This window comes from Notothenia rossii (assembly GCF_949606895.1).
Source record: "Notothenia rossii genome assembly, chromosome: 9".
NCBI lineage: Eukaryota > Metazoa > Chordata > Actinopteri > Perciformes > Nototheniidae > Notothenia > Notothenia rossii.
In genome coordinates, this window is record NC_136907.1 from 50457341 (window position 1) to 50476233 (window position 18893).

General features: G+C 38.6%; 1 protein-coding gene across 2 annotated transcripts in view; it reads left to right on the forward strand.

Annotated features, from left to right (window-relative positions):
• The window catches only part of LOC307018576 (phosphatidylinositol 4,5-bisphosphate 3-kinase catalytic subunit alpha isoform), a 25075-nt gene continuing 6182 nt past the window's right edge, over positions 1-18893 (forward strand). The window contains exons 1-15 of one of the 2 annotated variants that reach the window (XM_079648882.1): positions 4-388; positions 1658-2073; positions 3810-4019; positions 4128-4378; positions 5701-5946; positions 6159-6244; positions 6846-6951; positions 9291-9443; positions 10693-10827; positions 11595-11719; positions 11845-11926; positions 13654-13818; positions 13963-14066; positions 14932-15103; positions 16984-17090. In XM_079648882.1, coding sequence (XP_079505008.1) covers positions 1722-2073; positions 3810-4019; positions 4128-4378; positions 5701-5946; positions 6159-6244; positions 6846-6951; positions 9291-9443; positions 10693-10827; positions 11595-11719; positions 11845-11926; positions 13654-13818; positions 13963-14066; positions 14932-15103; positions 16984-17090 — 2294 coding nt within the window. In that variant the 5' untranslated portion in view covers positions 4-388; positions 1658-1721. Of the gene's footprint in view, positions 389-1657; positions 2074-3809; positions 4379-5700; positions 5947-6158; positions 6245-6845; positions 6952-9290; positions 9444-10692; positions 10828-11594; positions 11720-11844; positions 11927-13653; positions 13819-13962; positions 14067-14931; positions 15104-16983; positions 17091-18893 lie in introns of both variants that reach the window. The other variant, XM_079648881.1, reaches the window with a different exon arrangement.

Below are 18893 nucleotides of genomic sequence, written 5' to 3' on the forward strand. Positions count from 1 at the left end.
TGTATGTGGGACTTCCATGGTGTGGGAGGGCGCTCCATGATGATGAGCCTGCTAGCAGCCTTTGAGCAGGATAGCTGTATGGAGCTAGCGTGCTACCGAACTGTGCAGTTCATTTTCGGGACCGCACGATGAAGAACATCATGAAGTATTATATACTTATTCCACCTCAGCGTTTTGACAACATCACTGGGAGCTAGGGGCGTCTTTTTTCCTACACGGCGGGTCCGTCCCGACCCCTCGGTGTCATTGTTTGGATGGATTAACGTTAGAGCTAGCCCCTCTGTTTGAGACTTCCCGAGCGGGCACAAACGGGACACTCGGCTAGCCGCTGCTAATGATTCTGTTGGAACATTAGCTTGGCAGCTAACCGGTTGGCTAACTGACAGAGGTAGCTTTATATTTGTTTTTGTCATGGTTTGTTGAATGTTTGCATTCCCTGTTTATAAAAGCAGCTACCCACTTACTTCCACGACACATGGTCGGGTCGCACCCTTTTATTGAAGTAACGTCAGTGTAACATGGTTATGTATCAGGCGAGGTTTTTATATTGTAGATGACATTGGTCTGCTTACTGAACTTGGCTAGCATGGCAAGCTAGCAAGCTAAGAAACAACACCTAACACACCAAGCAGCAGCACAACATAGTCGAGATGACTGTCAAACCCAGGCTAACAATATACAACTAAGCCATTCTTTACTAACGAGTGGGTAATGCTTGTTCGTTAATGTGTTGGTTTACATTATTTTTGTCCCTAAATTCGACATCACTGGAAATGTCTATCGCTGCTCTCTTTGAGTTAACATGGGTTTAACACCACATCACTAAAGCGAAAGTTTCTTTCATACGTGTTTGCGGTCTCTGATGTGATTACACGTTATGTTGCCTTGCTAAAATGATAATAATTAAAACAATACAGTCAAATGTTGAATTCATGCTAGTTCCAACGTTAGGTAGCCAGCTCATTTGTTATAAATGTGTTGCTATCTTAAATTACTATACATAATGGCTATGCACAGAGGTGGAAGAAGTACTCAGATCTTGTACCAAAAGTCCTGCATTCAAAATGTTACTCAAGTAAAAGTAAAAAAGTATTATCATCAACATATACTTAAAGTACCAAAGAGTACTCATTATGCAGATTGGCCCATTTAATATATTATATGTTTTGATTATAATTATTGATCATTAAAGTGTTATCAAAGCTGGTAAAGATGCTGCTAATTTTAATTACTTTATATACTGCAGGGTAGCTTGTCAATTCTCATCAGGTGTAACTAAAGTCTGATATAAATGAATGAAGTGGTGCAAAAGTAAACTATTTACTCAAGTAAATTACAAGTCTCTCAAAATGTTACTTGAGCACAGTACTTGAGTAAATGTAATGAGTAACTTTAACCCACTGGCTATTGGCTATATGGTTAGCTCAAAAACAATATGAACAATATGCAGTGGTGCTACAGAGATTCCTCTGTTATGCAATTTGGGAATTTCACAATATTTTTGGCATCCCATGTTAAATTGGTGAAGTGTGTATTTAGAATTGCAGCCTCTATGCAACTCTAGCATCACTTAGGTCAAATGGTTACCACAAGCGGTTTGCATTATTGTGCACAGGTCAGTGGTTCTTATATAATTCTGCTTCCTTCTTTCTGGCAGTTGTTCGGCATCGCTCATCTGATAATTACCGGGCTCTGAAAATAGCAGATTTGTTGGCACGACCATGCCTCCAAGGCCCTCCTCCGGAGAACTATGGGGGATGCACTTGATGCCCCCCAGCATCTTAGTGGACTGCCTTCTGCCAAATGGCATGATTCTCACGTTGGAGTGCCTCCGGGAAGCCACGCTGATCACAGTCAAGCATGAGCTATTCAAAGAGGCCAGGAAGTACCCGCTTTACCATCTGCTGCAGGAGGAGAGCTCCTACATCTTTGTCAGTGTAACCCAGGAGGCCGAGCGGGAGGAGTTTTACGATGAGACCAGGAGACTGTGCGATCTCAGGCTCTTCCAGGCCTTCCTCAAAGTCATCGAGCCAGTGGGAAACAGGGAGGAGAAAATTCTCAACAGAGAAATAGGTATGGTTCTTCAATTATTATACATTTACAAACACCTTACTGTGCTTTACACTAATATAGTGTAACAACCATTTGCCTTGGCGATGTCATTACCAGCAGAGAGGACTATACATAACACTGTTGGCTGGAAGAGAACATTTGGTACCTCTTTATGTGGATGTCCAATTAGTGTTTATTGTAAATGTAGTAGGGCTGCACAATGAATATATATATATTTAAAATATGGACTAGTTTTCCATAGACATCGCAGTAAACAGAATATTCAGCAAAGGCAAGAAATGTGAAAATGTAAATCTTAAAAACTAATGTGGTGCTGCAGAGAAATCTCGGCCTACAAACCGTATTTTATAGTCTTAAAAACACCCCTGTGTTAGGTCCACAACCCTTCTAGAATATCACATCATGATCATTTTAATATATATTTTTAATAATGATCTGAACTATGTTTAAATAAATCTAATATTGCAAAACATATTGCGCAATAACAGAATCCGAATCAGAATACCTTTATTAACATATATTCACAAAATTCACATTTGTTACTCCGGCGCAGACTTGAAATCCATCTCTTTCGACTCCACTTCGAGCGATAGAATTACTAACAAAGAATTGCTAACAAAGCACTTATATACTAATAAAGGACTGGCTTATCTAAAGCCAGTTGAGTAGCACTTGAAATGCTTTGGCTCTATGAAACCTGATGTACTTATATGATTCTGTTTTCTTCAAGTTTGTATCTTGTTGGTCGAATGCACTTATTGTAAGTCGCTTTGGATAAAAGCATCAGCTAAATGCAATGTAATGTAATGTAATGTTACAGCAAAGTAAAAAAAGTACACATCTAGGTAAAGAAAAATTTGTAGCATTATCAGATTTTAGAAAAAAACTGTGTAGAATGTACTGTGATAGCAGTCGGATATCAGTAGTTAAAACATTAATAAAAGTATATATCAGTCAATATAATCGCCACAATATTTTTCTCCAACTTGTCGAGCCCTAAAATCTAGTCGATTGAAACAGATAATTCCTCAGTGCTTAGTTTATCTGCCTACATGTACCAGGATGCATTGCTCTGAAGTGACGGCACATTACAGCTTCACACATTTCAGATTGTATGTTTCACATTAAAGCCTGCCTGCCCTTAAATTCATTCAGCCTTGGGCTTTTCTGGCTGCATTTTCTCAACAGCACACTCTGGCTCTAATAAATAGTGCTGAATATCCAAATCAGCCAAAACACTGTACAATGCATCATTTTCCATGACATCCTCTACCCCAGTGGTTCCCAACCTTTTTTCCCAAGAGCCCCCCCAAATGACTCCTGTTGGAAGTTGCGCCCCCCCCCCCCCCCCCCCACACACACACACTTTCCAGCAAATAGCTGGAAATAAGGTCTGTGGTTGACACACATTTAAGAGACGGATCACGTTTTGTTCAGTCGGATAATCTCTACATGTCTACCCTACTTTTATAATTTTCGAATCATAAATCTATCGATCAGATTAAGAATTTAAAGTAAAAATGTACCACAATATATTAAATGTATACTACAGTTGATACAGTGGTGACTAAAACATACTTTGATATAGGTGTATTAGTATACATAAGATGCTAATGCTACATTTCACAGTTAAAAAGGATTAGGCTGTTTATAATTCATAATTAATAAGCCATGGCTCACATTTCACATGTCTCGACAAAGAAAATGTTTTATTAAGCATTATTTTTTCCTTTCAGGTTTTGCGATTGGAATGCCAATATGTGAGTTTGATTTGGTGAAAGACTCAGAAGTGCAGGACTTCAGAAGGAACATTTTAAATGTTTGCAAAGAAGCCATAGACCTCAGAGACTGTAACGGACCCCACAGCAGAGCGCTGTACGTGTACCCCCCCAATGTAGAATCCTCTGTGGAACTCCCCAGGCACATCTATAACAAGCTAGATAAAGGTAAGACATTTTATATGAGGCAAACATACACACTTTATCTATGTGCACCTTTTTTCTGTGTACAAAAGACATTTCTTCAATTTCATCTCTTTTATTTCCATCCCTCAGGTCAAATCATTGTCGTCATATGGGTGATTGTGTCACCCAGCAATGACAAGCAGAAGTACACCCTGAAGATCAACCACGACTACGTGCCGGAGCAGGTGATCGCTGAAGCCATCCGGAAGAAGACGCGCAGCATGCTGCTCTCCCAGGAGCAGCTGAAGATGTGTGTGCAGGAGTATCAGGGGAAGTACATCCTCAAAGTGTGCGGCTGCGACGAGTACCTGCTGGAGAAATACCCTCTGAGTCAGTACAAGGTAATCTGATTTAATCTCACTGCGTCTGATGCTATTGTATTTAGGAGAGATACACGTCGCATTACATTATCATCCCACATAAATATGCCTGGCATTTGCCACATGGAATTTGATTTAGGAGAAAAGGAGCTGACTCGAGAGTAGACTGTATACACATCATAATCTAAGTAATAAGAGCAAATGTTACAGTAATGCTTATTTGTACTCGAATCAAATAATAAACATGTTTAAACATAGGGCTGCAACTAACGATTAGTTGCATTATGGAGTAATCGGCAAATTAGTTTCTCAATTATTCGTTTGTCAGTCTATAAAAGATCCGAAGATATTGAAAAAGTGTTTATCCAAGTTTCCGTTTTAAATGTTGTATTTTGTCAGTACAACACCCAAAGGTATTCATTTGTATATCATATAGAAGAGAAAAGCAGGACATCTCATATTTAAAGGCTTTAAAAAACCATACAAAAATAGTTTTAAGGTATTTGAAAAGTTAAGAATCCACCAACTCATTCACCCAACCTTCCATTTATTTAAGGAGGAAAACAACAATAACAAAAAGGAAGAAATTAAGCTTACATGCTGAAGAAATAAACAAAACAACACAAATTGATGACAAAAAAACAACACAAAATGAGCTGATAAATGAACCAATCATTACACAACCATACAAGATCAATCAAAAACAATACAAAATCAGAATCAAAAATCATTCTTCATATCATAACAAAGGGCACAGTGCAGATACAATGAGTTGATGAGTAGACTGACATATTTGATAAAGAGGCACACATTTATACAATAAAAATAGTACACAACTAAGGTATGAAATTAAGTAGCAGTGAATATATGTGAGTGTTAAAAGTTAGTGAATATATGTGAAACAGTTAACTAGCAGCCAGTAATAACAATATATAAATAGAAGTAGATATTGCACAATGTTATTTTCACAACAGTGTTGTTACAGTCTAAGGTATTCAAGTAGAAGTCAGTTGTTACAATATTAAACTCTAGAAAATGTATACAGTGTATAAAATGTTTTGAATTATATATATATATATATAATAGAAGTCTTATTGCACAACAAAGTTGGAAATGTATTAAAAACAATACACATACATTATTAGACATAATTAGTCCATTAGATATCATGAAATGTTTTCTCTTCTTCCATCGATGCATGAATAAAGACGTAAACAATAAACAATCCTAATATATTCGCTGTTTATTTTTCTGTTGCTTCGTTGACTAAACGTTACAGCTCTGTTGATGAAACTGGAAATATTTGCATGGCTTCAAAATGTCACTCTGTGTGTCCTTGGCAGTATGTGCGCAGCTGCATCATGCTGGGACGGATGCCCAACCTGATGCTAATGGCGAAAGACAGCTTGTATTCCCAGCTGCCCATAGACAACTTCACCATGCCGTCATATGCCAGGCGGATATCCACAGCCACGCCCTACATGAACGGGGAAACAGCCACCAAGTCTCTGTGGACCATCAACGGAACGCTGAGGATCAGAATACTGTGCGCCACCTATGTGAACGTCAACATCAGAGACATTGACAAGGTACACCGCCGCGGTGCTGTGACGACTACAGCGTGTTTTATTTATTGCCCCCCCTGCTTTGTTCTGCATTGACGACTATAAAATGTGACTGTCTCACATCTTCTGTCTTGAAAGTATTAGAAGATCTTGCAAAGTGTTATGTAGTCAGTGAAAGATATCCTCAACTCTCGAAGGATAGTAAAGAAGAAGTGTCTTTCTTCGGGTTGCTCTAGATCTACGTCAGGACCGGGATATACCACGGTGGAGAGCAGTTGTGTGACAACGTCAACTCCCAACGCGTTCCCTGCTCCAACCCCAGGTATGAACAGTGAAGAAAAATGTGATTTCATTCTTTTAATTCTTTTTATTCACATTGACCAGGTGCAGGGCCCTATTCTGCTTATTTTCAGGTTTCATATTTGTATTTAGTGCCTCTACTGTGACATGTCTCCATGGTTTTCCGGTTATTACCCGTCCCCTTGTGTGTTATGATTTCTTTTTTGCATTTAACGGTCTGCCGTCAGCCTATCACATACATTGTTTTGGAGCGCTAGCCAATAGAAGCTTGTGTTACCTAGTGATGTCATTATATAACGGAAGAAAAAAAAGGATTTCGATGGAGGCGTTTCAGACAGAGGGGGGGGGAGCAGTTTAGGAGAGAAACTCTCAGGAGGGAACACAGGGATTTTAGCCTTTGCAGACCATTTACATGCACACCAAAAAAAAACAATATAACAGAAAAAGGAAAACCCCACAAAGCATAATAGGACCCCTTTAATAATGAAGGCAATTGAGGGAGAATTCCTCCGGGGCATTTTGGATTATTCTTTGATACTTGTGCCCATGATAACCCTTCAAAAGTTATGTGTTGCATTTTTGGTGGTTGTTTATGCTAATGGGTCTCTTCCTATTTCTCCCAGGTGGAACGAGTGGCTGAACTACGAAATGTACATTCCAGACATCCCCTGCGCTGCCCGGCTCTGCCTCTCCATCTGCTCTGTGAAAGGAAGGAAGGGAGCTAAAGAGGTTAGCAGCTTGATCTTTGCATTGGTTGATTTGACAACATCGTGGTTACTGGTGGTTATGACAAATGTGTTGAGCAAAACCTCCTTGCATGCATTTTTCATGAACAATAACCTCAGGGACAAGTGCGTTGCGGTTCCTGTATCCATGTGCTTCATAATAAAAGCATTCACCAGATAAACACTTGAAGCAACAGGAGGAGGACATGTTGTATAAGCAGTAAGTGAATACAGCTCTGAAACTGGGAGAGTACATAATCAACAGTGAAGCTGGATTATATACATGCATCATTATCCTGTGAACCCTCATGCGTAGGTAGGCGATTTCAATCTAGGGCTGCATTTGTGAACTTTAGATGGGAGCAGCGCTACGTGACTGCCTGCCGAAATAACGGCCCAGCCCCCTTTAGGGTGAAAACAAAGAATTGGTGCAAAGAGGACAAAGTAATTGTATCATGCCTAAAAGCTGCCATATATATATTGCAGTCAAACAACAAAAAGATCATATTATTTATACTTTTACTTAGAATAAAGGAGGATAGAAGTAAATATCTGTGGCATCAGGCCCTCCACAGAGAGGAGGGAGATTGTATTCAATGGGACAGTGAATACTAGACGTCTGAGGGAAACACTTTATCACAGTTACATTATGATGGTATTGAGGTTAATCACAATCGTAAAAGTAAACAGTTATAGTGTTAACAGTCAAAGTAGTGACTGTAGATGCTGCATTAGAATATAAAACACTGACAAGCCAAGGAAATCCCAGTTTAAGTGTTAGCCTGCTTCCTGCCACTCGTCCACCGGCAGACTGACAGGACGTCCATCCTCTTTAGCTTTCAATTTGACTATATATCAACGCCAATCATCTTTCTCAGATGACATGTTTCATTGTTTGCCTGACTGACCATCATAATTCTGCTCCTTGTGAACGGTATTCTTGGTTTTACTTCGAAACCTGTATTTACTGCCAGTCAAATGACAGCGAATGTTTTAACCCCAAAAAGGAGCGGGGCCCTTACGTGGAGGGAAGGTTCCCGGATTGGTTGCTCCCATCTATGGGATGAAGAGAAAATAAATACTAAAACCATTGTCAACCATAAATAAAATCAGAAACTAGGTTTGATTTCATGAAACCCTTAGGTAGGGCTGCTCGATTATGGCAAAAATCATAATCTCGATTATTTGGGTCAATAATTGTAATTGCGATTATTAAATGCGATTATTCATTTACTTTGAAAACATCAATTTATTGGAGAAAAACAATTTGAACCGTATGTTTTTAACAGTTGATTACCCTGAACTTTAAGTATAATTACACTGAAAAAAGAAAAAAAAGAAAAAATTATAATAAATAAAAAAGTAATAATAAAAAATAATCGTTTTATTTAGATTAAGTTGTTTTCGTAATCGTTGCAAGCCATAATCGTAATCACGATTAAAATACGATTAATTGAGCAGCCCTACCCTTAGGCATGGTTGCCCTAGGGTTCTTTGAATAGATATACGTATGATAGATAGATATAAACTTTATTTATCCAAAGTTGGATATATTCAGAAAAGTATCTAAGAATACACAATATAAGATATACATAACATTAGAATACTCTCTTATAGACCAATCTACTACATGGACAGATACATATACACATATTGCACTATATACATAACAAATAATAATAAATCAAACACAGGGGCAATGAAAATGCTTTTATTTGCAGTATATATATGTGAAATAACTGAAACTATTTTTAAGTGGCTAAATAATGTTGTTTTCTTTTCTCTCACTGGAACACACTGGGAACCGTTCACATATACAAGCTTCTTCTTATTAATTGTTGTCTGCGAGTTTCTGTAACACCTGCAACAAATCTCGCAACAAATTCCAAATGTTGTGACATTAATTATCAATAATCTGTGTCTTTACTTGAAATTTAGCAATTTGGGTCTGGAAAATCCTCAAAAAGTCAGATATTAAACTCAGACTTTGTAGGGATTTTAATTTTATATGTTTAAATTCAAATAAGTGCTGTTACGATTAGCTGATTTACAGAATTTTTTTATCGATTAGTTGTTATTATTTATTTTGTACAAACATGACAGAAAGTGATGTTCCATCAATTCATCAATGATAATAATCCTTAGTTGCAGTCCTTAAGTTGTTATTCAAATCTTTTCATGCTTCTTGTTTGCATTGAATCAGTTAACAAAGGATAATGAATGGGTGGATGGGAAGTAAACCACTTCCCCTTGTTCAACACCGCACCTGTTTGTTCCATAGCCCCGAGCTGTTGCCTCTCATATCATTTTCATATGCATCATCTAAATGGTATTTTCCTGCAGGAGCACTGTCCTCTCGCCTGGGGCAACATCAACCTGTTTGACTACACCCACACACTGGTAGCAGGGAAGATGGCGCTCAACCTGTGGCCTGTCCCCCACGGCATGGAGGACCTGCTCAACCCCATCGGAGTCACAGGCTCCAACCCCAACAAGGTGAAAAACTAATGTCATCATGAACATCTTTTGTCATAGTTTTTTAAGGGTAAAAAATGGTTTGACGGACAAGTATAGAGGAGTGGTACAGGGACAAGTCCTAAAATCCAGAAATGTCTTAATGATTTTTTATTAGATGCCTCAAATAAGATCTATGGTAAACACAAGGTTGGGATGTTTTCATGTTTTACTCTACGACATAAAGAACGTCAGTAAATACCCCACCGTTGAATGTCTTAAGCTTTTACATGTCTTGAAAAGGGCCGTTGCTAACAAGTGGCAAAATGAGACTAGTAAACATCATTACGTCGCACATTACCCGTCTTCAGCTTAGCGGTGGTGATGCACAGCAATGCGACTGTGATTTAGTTTGTTTATATGTGTCATAAAAGCGGCGGTTGCTAACAAGATATTGGTTGAAAGTACTTGTTTACAGCCTAACGTTAGCTTTTCACTTCAGGCGATTGCATTTACGCTCTTAAAAAAATCATAAAAGTGGTGTTAATACGTAGAGATAATCCTGATGAATAAATCGTGTAAGTATCATAAACGTGTGTTTGCCACAGGATTTTGTCCCGGGAATATTCTGGGTGATGCCTTCTGATATGATTTAGCATGTTTGGCGTGTGTTACCATTAGCATACCGCACCGCTGTCGAACAACACCAACACACCGTCCTCGTCCGATCCACCACTCGCACTCCATCGTTATTGTAGTCCACAGGGAACCTGAAATGTTACCACACAGCTGATTTAAAAGAAGCAGGTGGCCGGGTCTTCTAGCTCCTGTGTTGTTCTTCATTTGTTGTTTAAGTGCGGCTGGCAAACAGCTTTTAGGCGTAATACCGCCCCGTGGATTATATATAGTGTAGTGGATACTACTCTGAATGACACACTTTTTTCCCATTCGTAAAAAAAAGGCGTATTCGTCGTGTGACTGCATTCACCGAACCGTGACGTCCGAACCGTGACGGTACGGGACGAATACGGATACCGTTAAACCCCTACGTGGCACCAAACATAATCTTTTCAAAGCTTTAAAAATATATATCATGCTGGTGTCTGCTCTGACCTCTAAGCCTCATGACTCATTTTTTATCTAAGCTGATGAACTGTAGAGTTTCAGAGGCGATTCTAAGCCGCCTCGGTTTAATCAGCCAACCCTTTTATCTTACTTAATTAAAGACTCATTGACACAGGCCTTGTTCTTTGATTATTAATTATCCTTCCACAACCTTCTCAATCTGCAGGAAACCCCTTGTCTGGAGCTGGAGTTTGACCACTTCAGCTGCCCTGTCAAATATCCTGATATGACCATCATCGAGGACCATGCTAACTGGAACATTTCCAGAGAGCTGGGCTTCAATTACTGCCACACCGGTTTGGTAAGATAAGCTCATGTATTGTTGTGTTTCCCTGTCAGATTCATCAGGAGATCAGCTTTGTAGTTCACTCTTACACTGACAGTCACTTAAAAAGTATGATATGAATTAGCTTAAAATGACTACACCGATGTAGTTTTGTTCTCACATTATTCCAAATGTTACCAACATATTCTAAACCAGAGAATTCTGTTATTTTAATTTAATGTATAATTTTATGGAAATGTGGTCTCCTGTAATGGCGTCTTATCCCCTTTGTGTCAGTTTTGTTGTTGTCATGAATTAAACTTTTATCCAGTTGAAAGACGCATTTTAACAATTAACTCTTAAAATGTTACTATTTTTTAACTATATAATTCAACAAGATAAGAAATGTTAGTCAGACGTTTGGAAGTTGTCAGGGAAGCAAACTAGCTATTGTTAGCCGTTAGCTTACAGCCTCTCTGTCAGCAAGATAAACACTTATTTTCTACATAAAACTCTCTTACAGTGTTCTTTCATCGGCTTAAATCGCTCTGTCTGTTTGTTTTGAAGAAGAGCGTAATTCTGTTAATAATTCAACTCTGTGTAGAAACCCTCTGAATACAAAACAATAAATATTAGCTGTAGAAGCTAACTTCACTCAGTGAGAAACCCCTATTGGCAGAAAATGACATAAAGTGCATTTAATATCACATGTTTATTATATTATGTTTCATGTGACACAATGAGGTGTTGACATTGTTGTTGGGTTAATTGTATTGAACTATGTTACATGTGCGGTGTCATAGAGTAACAGACTGGCCCGTGACAACCCCCTGACGGACACCGACAACGAGCAGCTACGCCAAGTGTGTAACAGAGACCCGCTGTCTGAGATCACTGAGCAGGAGAAGGACTTCCTGTGGAGGCACAGGTACGAGTGTGTGGTTGTGTTCTGTTGTGTTGGCTTTATGAGGGTTTATTGTGTACTGTCATTTGAGGCTGATCTACATGTCATTAAAGTTCTAACAAATGTATTCTCTCTGTCTACCATTTCAGACAAGACTGCGTCAACATGCCGGAGATCCTTCCCAAGATCCTCCTGGCTGTGAAATGGAACTCCAGAGATGAGATTGCACAGGTAAGCTCCGGTTTCTCCCGCTGACACACCTTTATTTGAAGGACATCACACCAGTGGCTCAAACATGCAGATCAGCTGATATATACACAGATAGCAGAACTTGCTTGCAGTCAAATAGTCTTTTTTGATCAGGAAGCGTCCTAGCAGAGTGAAATGACCGGGAAGTATTTAAATGTCAGCCGTGATAAGAGTAGAATCCTCTAAATCAGGGGTGTCAAACTCAATTTCATCGCGGGCCACATTAACATTATGGTTGCATTCAAAGGGCCGGTTGTAACTTCAAGACTATGTAAAAATACATTTATAAATATTTAATATATATAAAATAAAGTATTATAGTAGATTATTTCCTCTGCATTGGATCATTTCCGGATAGGGTAATAACTTCATAATTAACTAAGTCTGAAAGAAGAAGTCTAGGGCAAATAATTGCAATTATTTTCAGTGAGTATATCACAAAATGACTTAAAAAGAAAAGCCAAATTCAGAAAAAAAAGGAAGTAACATATTGAAAAAAAATGAACATTTTGAAAAAAAGACAAATTCTGAGAAAAAGGCAACTACTAAGAAAAAAGACATATTTTGAAGGAAAAAAAAGTAAAATTCTGAGAAAAAAGTAAAATTTTAGATGCATTGTGGGACATGTAGTTTATGGGCAACGTGCTTCTGTAAATCATCATGTAACTGTATAATAAACATATTATATTCTTTGCAAGCTCTTGTGGGCCACAGAAAATGAAGTCACGGGCCGGATTTGGCCCCCGGGCCTTGAGTTTGACACCCCTGCTCTATATGATGGGAAATAAGCTTCAATGCTTCCTTTATCATCTTGTTTAGCGTAAGATACAACAGACCATCCTTTACCAAAGGAAAGGAGTTAATGCTGTCCTACAATTCCTTGCACAACATTTAAAGTGAAGCACCATTTGGCTTTGCACAGATATAACTAACATACAAGGAACATAAGTTGCAGTGCTTAGTGCATATTTAATCTTATGCCATAACTCGCAAAAGTCTTTATATGTTTTGAACTTTCAACATTATGTTAAACCAAAAGGCAAACAATGAGAGTTACGCTAGTTACTTTAAAATGACCAAGTCAAGTTTTACAGTGTTTACTAAATGGGATGGCGTTTCTTAAGCTTTTTCTTTTTTCTTTCAATATTTTAGAATTTTGATATGCACAGTTATATATGTCTAATCCAAACAAATGATGCATATATTGCCTACAGTATTATTTATTCAAATAGTTTCACACGATCATACTAGTTGAATTAATGTTGATTAATACTAGTGGACAGGAGTGTGAGTGCGAGTTTCACTTTCCTTTATTTGAATTTAAACCTTGGTCATTAAGTTATAAAGCCTGCATGATAAGAATGCACAATGCTAATTATCTAGATGCACCTCTGGTAGTCCATTCACGTCAAGTTGTGTTTTTCCCACGGCAAAAGCCAATAATTAACATCTCGGCCGGTGTAAGTGCAGTCGGATTCGCTGAGGACCGCAGTTGTCTTTTCTAAAGCCCCGATGAATATTCCTTCACATTCTTTCTTAACCCCGTGACCTTTTTCAGTCAGGTAAAGACAAAGTGGTTAGGAAAAGACATAGGACCTTTTTTTATAGACAATTTGACCGTATCCACTGTCTCTTGTTTGTTTTATTTAATATTTCCCTCCTGAAAAATATATATATTGGAAGTAAATGTAAGATTTCTTTCATTTAAGATGTACTGCCTCCTGAAGGACTGGCCCACCATCAAGCCAGAGCAGGCCATGGAGCTGCTGGATTGCAACTTCCCTGATCCTATGGTCCGAGACTTTGCCGTAAAGTGCCTTGACAAATATCTAACTGATGACAAACTCTCACAGTACCTCATTCAACTTGTTCAGGTGTGTTGCATCCTCATTACACTTTAAATATAATGTAATTAAACATTCAATCAAGGTTTATGTTTCTTTTCATATACTGTAGTTGTGTTTTTTTCTGTCAAATAATTATGATGTTAAATTATTTTCTCTGTTTTCTGTGCCCAGGTTCTAAAGTATGAGCAGTACCTTGACAACCCTCTTGCACGCTTCCTGCTGAAAAAGGCATTAACCAATCAGAGGATAGGACATTTCTTCTTCTGGCATTTGAAGTGAGTTCATTAAAAAAGGTCTTCTTTGAAGAATTTGAAGCTGTATGGGACTTAAAAGGTTAAACTGATGTTTGAATGTCACTTCGCTGTCTGGTCTCCAATCACGTTGGAGACAGTTCTGTGGAGACTGCTTTGTGTTTCATGTGTATTTGTATTGAGTCTGAACATATTCTACTGAAGCCATGGGAGGCAAATAAGAAAAACTATTATGTAAAATCCACTTTTTCATGTCTTTTATACATAAATATGTGTCCCCTCTGCGTTAAAGCTACAGACAGAGAATCAGCCCTTTAGAAGCAGGGCTGAAACAGAGGGGCTTATGGGATGCTACAATGATCAGTTTGATGTTTTTGAGCCAAACCCTTCAGAGACATGATTTGTATATATCTGAGATCTTTAATATATTGTTGAAAAAGAGTATAATAGGGGACCTTTTAAAAGCAAGGGATTGTCATTGATTGTTGTTATAATACTCCTTTCACCCACAAGAGGCACCACTACACCGTTTTGAAAGTAGCATTCATGTTTTCTTTCAGATGAGCTTTAATTTATTCTTATACTATAAACATGTCAAGGTCCATACGTTGTGTGCTAAAATGATTATAACACAGCAAAAACAATTTTTTTTACCCTGCAAAATTCTACCTGTTTTCACAGATGAATAAAAAAATGATAAAGGAAAATAATCATAACTCAACTACCAATTCTTAAGCTATAAACATAGGAAAACAAATATTTAGATCAAACTTAGAAAATGGATGACAAAAATATTTCCCCTTTAATTGCCTACCAGGCTTTCCACACATTTTCCATTAAGACACGGACAACCTCCTTAATGTTTATTTTCGTGTCTTCATGTTTGTAGGTCGGAGATGCACAACAAGACGGTGAGTCAGCGCTTCGGCCTGCTGCTGGAGTCGTACTGCCGGGCCTGTGGCATGTATCTGAAGCACCTGAGCAGACAGGTGGAGGCCATGGAGAAACTCATCAATCTCACTGACCTCCTCAAACAGGAGAAAAAAGACGAGGCGCAGAAGGTAACCCGACAGCTGCTAATCCTGATCCACTGAATCCTTCACTTTAATCTTTTTCAACATCCAAACCAATCAGGCCAAAATACAGCAGAAAGATACAGACAGCTTCTATTTTCAGTTTGCTGCATCTAAACGTCAACCACACATTTCTGAAAGTGTGAGAGGGATTTTTTGTTTGTTAATTACAGCAGATAGCTTACACATCTTCCGACGCAAACTGAAAACTCATCTCTTTGGACTCCACTTCCAGAGATAGAATTACTAACAAAGCACTTATATACTAATAAAGGGCTGGCTTTCTAAATGCCAGTTGAGTAGCACTTGAAATGTTTGGCTCTATGAAACCTGATGTACTTATATGATTCTGTTTTCTTAAAGGTTGTATCTTCCTGGTCGAATGCACTTATTGTAAGTCGCTTTGGATAAAAGCGTCAGCTAAATGCAATGTAATGTAATGTAATGTAATTAATTACCATAGATTCATATGCACTATTCTTAAATAAAACCTGGTTCTAGGGGTGGTAAGATATTGAATATACTCCACTGTATCTCAGCTTGTTCTACGTGGGATCATTTGCCCACTCTAAAGGATTATACCACGAACATCTTGTACACATATGAATTGGCTGGTGATTCTTTAAGCCGCCAGCAAGAGACTCGCTTTGGTGTTCCGCTGCTTTCACGGCGTTCTCCCCCTCACGCACACACACACTATCCTGGGCAAGTCTTATAGCGTATGAGCATGGATGTGTGCACAGGACTGGTGTTCTTACATCTCAAGGGAAGCAGGGCACATGGGAAGACTCCAGAGCCAGAAAGTGGAGCTGCAAAGCGATTTTATACATGTTGAAAAACGTTTAAAAAAGGCAGTTAAATTAGACCCCAAGTTGTTCGGCGGTATATCTATTTGTGTATGACAACTTCATTTCACATTAAATCAATAAGGTAATACATAATAAATACATTAGGATAAATAAATACAACTGAATGAGTGAGTATTGAATAAAATATACATTTATGAGAATTAAAAACAAATCTAAAAGAACTACCGCCTGCAAAGCCTGCTGTTTCTGAGATAAATGTGATTATAATTGTGTGAATAATAAATCAAACTTGAAAAATAAAGATCAATCTGATCTCAAAGTGATGATAAATACCAGATTAATTTACAAGAATGATCAGGCTGGTAGTGCTCATACACCATTTATAAGCCGCATCAACTATCGAACTTTTAATAATTATAAAGGTTTAGTTATAAAAACAACAGCATGAGATGTGATGATGTCTGCCAGCACTTTAAGCATCATTTTTAACACCAAAATGCTCCTTGGTATTCTGTTTTTAACAAGAAATATCTTTTACTGAGCTGCTGTTAACAAAGTCTTCACAGATCTATATTTCACACTAAAAGCTCCCTAGGGAAATGAAAGGAGCAGAAATAATGCAGATCAGAACACAGAGATGATACTTATTAGTATATGACAAGTTGGTTTTTAAAAATAAAATACTGTTAAGTGGAAAAAGACCCATCTCTTATTATTGTTTTCAAATTAAGGCCTTTTCTCAAGACAATGTAAATACACTTAAATGATGATACTATTTAAGAATTACCCGTGTTCAAATAGTTTGTAGACACGGCAAAGAGTATTTAAGTGTTACTGTCTAATGTCTAAAATTAATTGATTATCTAGCTACCTAGCAAATTGACTTAATATCTAAATACATCATCATCAATGAAATACCATCCTTTTTTAAAATGTGTATGTAAAGCCACACAGCACCAAACTGCTCAGCTGCATCACCTCGTTGCTACAGTTGAATCATTCTGCTGAGGGAAAGCAGCAGCATGTTTTTGAACCTTACATGGGTTTCTCTGCTTTAAGGTTCAAATGAAGTTTCTGGTGGAGCAGATGAGAAGGCCTGACTACATGGACGCCCTGCAGAGCTTCACCTCCCCTCTGAATCCTGCACATCAGCTGGGAAACCTCCGGTACATCTCTCATCTTAGTCTCCCCTCTTCAAAGCCTGGCATTTACTATTAATATTTCATATTTATCTGTTACTTTTCAAAAAATATTTGTTTGAAATCCACATGAAACACTCTTCACATGAATTAAAACCACTGCAGCACTTTAGATTTAAAAATAAAAAGTTACCTTAAAGCTGGTTCTCAGCTACTCCCTCCTCCTTATTTCCTTGCACTAAAACAGTGATAATGAACACCAGCAGCAAATGCCAGGAGTTGACTTTTCATTATAACTAATTATGGCTGGTATGTTAACTGCATGCCAAATGAATGAGAGCACAAAAGGCCAAATTGCTTCCTAAGTATGACCGGTTACTGACAAGCAATGTAGCATTTAAAAGGCTATTATTGAAATGGAGTCTGGCACAGAGCTCAATCCACCCTAAAGCACCATGGCTATAGAAACATCCCGACAGCCCTCAGGTCACAACAGTATCACAATGTGTTTTAACCAGATTAGATAACACTCATCTGTCCTGCTGTTACAACAGACATGTGAATTAACCACAGACACTTGCCTCGTTAAGAGGACATATTATGTTGGTCGATATTTGTTTTTTATGCCTCTACTGGGACATGTCTCCATGCTTTAATGTTCAAAAAGCTCTTTATTTCTCTCATACTGCCTTTGCTGCAGCACCTCTGTTCACCCTCTGTCTGAAACCAGAGCCCATTCTGCTCTGATTGGTTAAGTGACCGGCTCTGATTGGTCAACCGCTTAGAGATATCCCGCCTCTTAGAAAAGAACATACATTGTGTTGGAGTGTTACATAGTGATGTTACTATGTTCGGATTTCAACCAAGGAGTCCAATGAAGGCGTTTCAGGCGGAGCGGGTAGGGAGAGTGTGGGAGAGAAACTCCCTCTGGAGGGAACACCAGGATTTTAGCCTTTGCAGATCATTTACATGCACTAAAACCTATACAACACACTACAGGGAAGGGAAATGCCTAATGCCCTAATAGGGCCTCCATATGGACTCGCAGCAGTGCTTCGCAACAGAATAAATAAAGGGAAAACAATTTAGGATGTGACGAAAAATTGCAAAATGTGCTCCTGGGGGCACCTACTGTATGGGAACAACCACAGAGGCAGTTCGGAGTAGCCCTATTTCTTTATGGATGTGGACAAGTGTTGTCATCACAATGCATCAACACTTTGCAAAATGCACTTATGAAATGTACAGGTGGTTAGTGTTCGCCAAGCGGCCATTGTCCTCCTCCTGTCTCTTTACGTTACCGGCCTAATCGGCATCCTATCGCAAGAATGCCTACATATATTTTTGGCATTAAATAAAAAATGTTTGGCAGAAGATCCTGTTCCATAACTATAGAAGCAATACTGATGTATATATTGTTTGGAGTCAGGGCTCAAAAGCACAGGTTGCCTGGGCCCAGCACTTTAACTCGACCTCCTCCATCAAGTTGACGGATGGGTCTAGCATTGTGACATGAAATAGCGGCTTCTTGTTTGGAAAAACAATCCAGCCAACAATCGCTATGGGGAACAAACTATAAGCCAATCAGCACCAAGGGCCAGACCGACGCTGTTGTCAAGCTGTGCAACAATAGACGGCCATATCTCCCAACATCGTTTTTACCGGACTCTGAACTGTGTTTCCAGTCGGCTCCATGGAGTGGGCGGATTCAAAGGTCCGGAGAGGGCAACTCAAAGTCTTAAAGCCTCGGGAGTACAGTATGTTGGCATGGCTACGCATCAGTGTCAATGTATAATGCTCATGGGATTGGTGAGGAAGAATCTGAGAAGA